The 4,699-nt window shown below is 49.2% G+C and overlaps 1 protein-coding gene across 1 annotated transcript; it reads right to left on the bottom strand.

The window, feature by feature from the left end:
* Positions 1-243: 243 nt before the first annotated feature.
* On the bottom strand, positions 244-2,769 carry LOC127321481 (inorganic pyrophosphatase 1-like). The gene is made up of 2 exons (XM_071827066.1): positions 2,574-2,769; positions 244-824 (listed from the first exon to the last, which is right to left on the bottom strand). Exons 1-2 carry the CDS (start codon positions 2,767-2,769, stop codon positions 244-246), a joined length of 777 nt encoding a protein of 258 aa, XP_071683167.1.
* Positions 2,770-4,699: the final 1,930 nt, after the last annotated feature.

Below are 4,699 nucleotides of genomic sequence, written 5' to 3'. Positions count from 1 at the left end.
ACATTTCCCCGCAGTCGTCCGCCGTCGTCCGCCGCAGCCACGCCCCGCTCCCCGGCGTAGCTCCCCGACGCACCTCCCGGCGCCAAGCCACCGCCGCTCCCCCCGCTCGCCGGCAAGCAGGTGAGTCCCCGCGCCTCCTCCCCTTGTCCCCCTCCCCCCGCTCGCCGGCAAGCAACGTAGTCCGCCGACGCCGGCCATGCCGCCTCGCCACGCCGCCTATCCTCCGTCTTCGTCGCCACCACGCTAGCAGACGCCTATGCCAAGGCCGGCCGCCGCGCTCAGGGTCTTCGTCACCACCGCGCTCAGGGTGTTCGATGAAATGCCAACACGGGTGCGGTCGAGCACCTGGCCCTTGCACATGTTGGGCGGGCAGGTGCCGAGGCCGCTGCCGTGCGGGCCAGCGTGGTAGTCGTGGTGCGGCGCGATGCGGAGGCGGCCGTCGGCATCGACGTGGCTCGGGTTGGTGTTGATCTCGGAGAAGTAGCCCCGGAGGCCATGGTGGTTGAGGATGGTCTCGATGAAGAAGAGGTTGGCGTCGCAGAGGACCCTGAGGTCGCAGCCGAGGCCGTAGGCGGCCTTGATGGCGGCGACGACGTGCGGGTCGATGGGCACCGCCCTCAGCACCTCGGCGACGTTGTGGAGAGTCTTGCCCCGCGCGTGCAGCTCCCCCATGACGGTGTCGATGAGGGTGTTCCAGGGCATGGTGGGCAGGAGGCGGTCGAACAGCTCGGTGGCGCCGAGGCCGTCGACGTGGCCAATCGATGGGGCAGCAGCCAACGACGCGGAGCAGGGGCCGCGTAGAGCAGCGTCGCGGCGGCGTCGAGCTCAGGAAAAGGAGGAGCTCGGGACGGTGCTGCAGGGTTGTGGTCATCTATCAATGTTGATAAAAAAATCTCATGGCGATCGGAGAGAACAACTATACGGCGCCACGGCCCGCTCAGTTATTGGGTAATCGATGGCGCCACGGCGTCCGTGAGTGGTTGTCGACGTCGCCAACCGCCGTGTCGGGTCAGCAAAATCAGGGGTTTAAATGGGCTGCCTTTTGACTCTAACTAAGACCCTGTCGTGCGTCCACGGGCTGAGGCTACTCAACGTGGTGGCGCCCGAGCTTGGCACCATGGCAGTGCACTTGGGCTTAAGTCCTTGCATACCATGGCGGTGCACTTGGGCTTAAGTCCTTGCATACCCGGTCTCTGCAAGAAAATATAGAGACTAGCTAGTTATTGTTAGACCCTAGAAAATACACAAATGAGTTGTTCAGTGGGTTCATATCGTTAGCAATATTGTACAATTGCAATAATATATGTTACTCCTAAGTATATATGTGAAAGGCCTCGCACACTCTCTTAATCTTGTGTTTGGTTATTGCTTTCTTCACTTGAATTGTTATCCATCTAGCAATCTGTTATGATCATGACATGATGAATCAAATAATAGCACTTAATTTTGTAGTGACATTGAGCTATGGAGGACGGCCCCTTCATCCGAGATGAGGAGCAAGAAGAAATGGTGCAAAAATTGATATATGAGAGTGCCCGTGGACCAGAACCCGATGGAGAACCCGATGCAGATGACGATGATTTCGGCTCACAATTTCTGAATGATGTCGGTGAGGGACTTGAGTCTGAAGAAAGAAGAGACGACGAAGTGTCCTTAACAAACTCCGGCGAGGTGTATATTTATATATCAAGGCTATGTTCATCAATAGATGCATTGATTTATTTGTATTGCACTTATTAACGAATGATTTTTATTTTAGCCTTCTGGATCATCGAGCAAATCTGTTAGAAAGCAACGAGGCCCAACGCAATGTCTATCGGGCGAGGGTAGGTTAGCCCTCACCGCATTTAAGGATAGTGGTGAACCGGTGGAACCCAAAGAGTACTCCGTAAATTTATAAATCAAGCTGGAGTTCTTGTTAGGGACCATGTACCGATCAGCATTGTAGAGTGGCATAAGCCGAAGAACGCGAGGGGTGAAGCTAGTTATGTCAATGATACTCTAAAACTTTTTCTTTGGGACAGTCTACTGACACACTTCAGCCTACCGGAAAAGATGACGGAAGGCCAGAAGAAGAAAGTCAAGGAATGGACTCTTAAGAAGATGGCCACACAATTCCAGACCTGGAAGAAAAATTTATGGGCCAAATATGAAGATGAAGATCCAGTATTCACTGAAAGTCTAGTGAAGATAAAAGCACACTGGCCCGCATTTAAGAGGTATAAGAAATTATCTACTGCTGTGTCCCGATCAGTCAGAAATACGAAAAATGCTGCAAAGAAGATACATTTCCATCGTTTGGGGTCAGGTGGCTACAAGACTGTCATTCCAAAATGGAGAGCATTTGAAGCTAAACTGATGGATGCAGGAATCGTTGTTCACGCATGGGGCAGGGTTGGACCCAAAGACAGGGCAGATCGTTACAATGGGAAAATGGAAGGAAAAAATTGCAGAAGTCACGACGCAACTTGTAGATGCAATTGAAAAAGTTAGAAAGGGAGAGTACATTCCCGATAGAGAGAATGAAGAGCTGACACTCGCTCTGGGGAATCCTGAACACGTTGGACGAATACGAGCCCTCCCATGTGTCACCATGAAGGAAGCGTGGCCAGAGTGCTTGCGGAGCTTATAGAAGCCGTTCGAGAAAGAAGAAGCAGGAGTTAGACTGGTTAGCGGAATTGGAACGTAAGGTGCAGCTGCTTGAGAAAAATCAGAGGGCACCTGATCAGCAGTTGTTTCTACAAGATCCTCAAGCCGATGCTGCCCCATCTCAACGAAGAAGCAGTGTGGGTTCCTCGCATCTTGAAGGATGTGGAGCAAGCTACCCCGTGGATTATGTAACGGAGAAGACAGATTGCGAGCTACATGTGCCAATGAGGAACATGTCCATTAAGGTGGCGGTCGGCTATGTTTACCCAAATGAAGATGGAGCAACGCACCATCATATGCCCATTCCAGCTGGCTATGCTTGTGTCGGGGTGGATGACGTTGTGACGGGTTATGAAACAATGGATCTTGATTTTCCTGGAGGTGACGATGAGAAGACAATGGGCAATGTCAAGCGCGGTTTCGCCCTATGGAACAAGAAATACATCGTCCTTTCGCCAAGGCCACCGACTCCTCCTCGTAGCAGTCCACATGAGCAGCAAATTCCACATGAGCAGCAATGGCCATCGACTCCTCCTAGTAGCAGTCCACATGAGCAGCAAAGTCCACACCTACCTGAGAGGGACCCCAGCGCGAGTCCACCATCTCGATATCCCCCGCGTAAGAAAGCGCCCGTTAAGCGGAACGGTTCGCCGGCTAGGAAGAGACCTAGAAAGGAGAAATCACTGCCGCCTATTGAGAAGTTACCTTGGGAAAAAACTATCGAGGAAAACATCGAAACCTGTAAGTCCGAGGTGGAAGCCCATTTTGCTAAGAAAGTGCCAGAGATACCTTTTGAGAAGACACTAGATCCGTTGAAAGTTGTGCGTACCGTTGAGAATCTATATGACCCTGCACCATCGCCGCCATCTGACTATAGGCGTTCTATTGAAAGGTCGTATGACGAGATGGTGCTGGCGAAAAAACCCGATCAATCGGTGGTCCAGCCGAAAAAAAGGGAAACAAGTGCACCAGCTCGGAGAACAGCCCGTTCGATCGGTCCCCCCTCTCAAGATGTTTGACGAGAAGGTCGTTGAAAGTTCTAGAAAAAACACAACCGATTACCCCATCGCTGAAGTAGCATATAAATTTGTTCAAGGGAAAGATTTGGTCGAGAATGTCAGGTCGCTACCAACAAGTATGCGTAATTTGCATATATGGTACACCAATGCCACACAGAGAGGGATCGAGGCTATCATGGTGCGAGTTAAGGATAAGCACTACTTCCAAGAATACTCTGTGAGCGTTGACTTTTGCGAACTTTTTCAGTTATACAATCTCCGGGCCCTCGACAAATCTATCATCAGTTGCTATTGTCTGTAAGTGATTTATTAATGTAATTTGACAAGTCTTTAGCTCAGCTCATTCATTGTCTGCAATTATCCTCAATTTAATCTTTTGTGCGCTATATTATGCAGATCGAAGAAGCTCGAATGCAAAAGGGATGAAATCTAGGACATTGGGGTCATTGACCCGGATACAATGCATGAAAAAACCATAGAAGATCCCATGTATAACAAGGATACACCGGAGACTTTGCTAAGGTTTTTGAAGCAACAATGTGACAAAAAGATAATACTTTGGCCTTACAACTTCAAGTGAGTTACTGTCTTATAACACATTCTATTTTGTTCACCAGATGTTAAAATTTTAACTGATGACTTATATCTATGACACTGCATATTTGAACGTGCGCAGGTTCCACTTTATTCTTATCGTCATTAAAATGTACGATGGAGAAGTTGAAGTCTTTGACTCACTAACAAAAGAGCCTATACTATACAAGACGGCTTTTGATATGCTCAAAAAGTAATTTTAATTCTTATCGGTTTTTTCGTTAATTTCCTAATATCAACAAATTGATAACTCTTTTATGCATTTTCTTTTGTCGGGCAGCGTATGGCAAACGTTCATCCAGGAAGATCCGGCCGGTGGATGGAAACCGAAGCTGATATGGTGTGCGAGCAAAGTAAGTACTACTACCTAGGTCCACACACCTTTATCATATTTGATTATTGTTTGATTGAATTATATTCTTGTATAGAAATGCGCG

Source organism: Lolium perenne, chromosome 3 (assembly GCF_019359855.2).
Source record: "Lolium perenne isolate Kyuss_39 chromosome 3, Kyuss_2.0, whole genome shotgun sequence".
In the NCBI taxonomy this organism is placed as follows: Eukaryota; Viridiplantae; Streptophyta; class Magnoliopsida; order Poales; family Poaceae; genus Lolium; species Lolium perenne.
The sequence above is the reverse complement of the archived record's forward strand: the minus strand, read 5'-3'. Positions and strand labels throughout refer to the sequence as shown.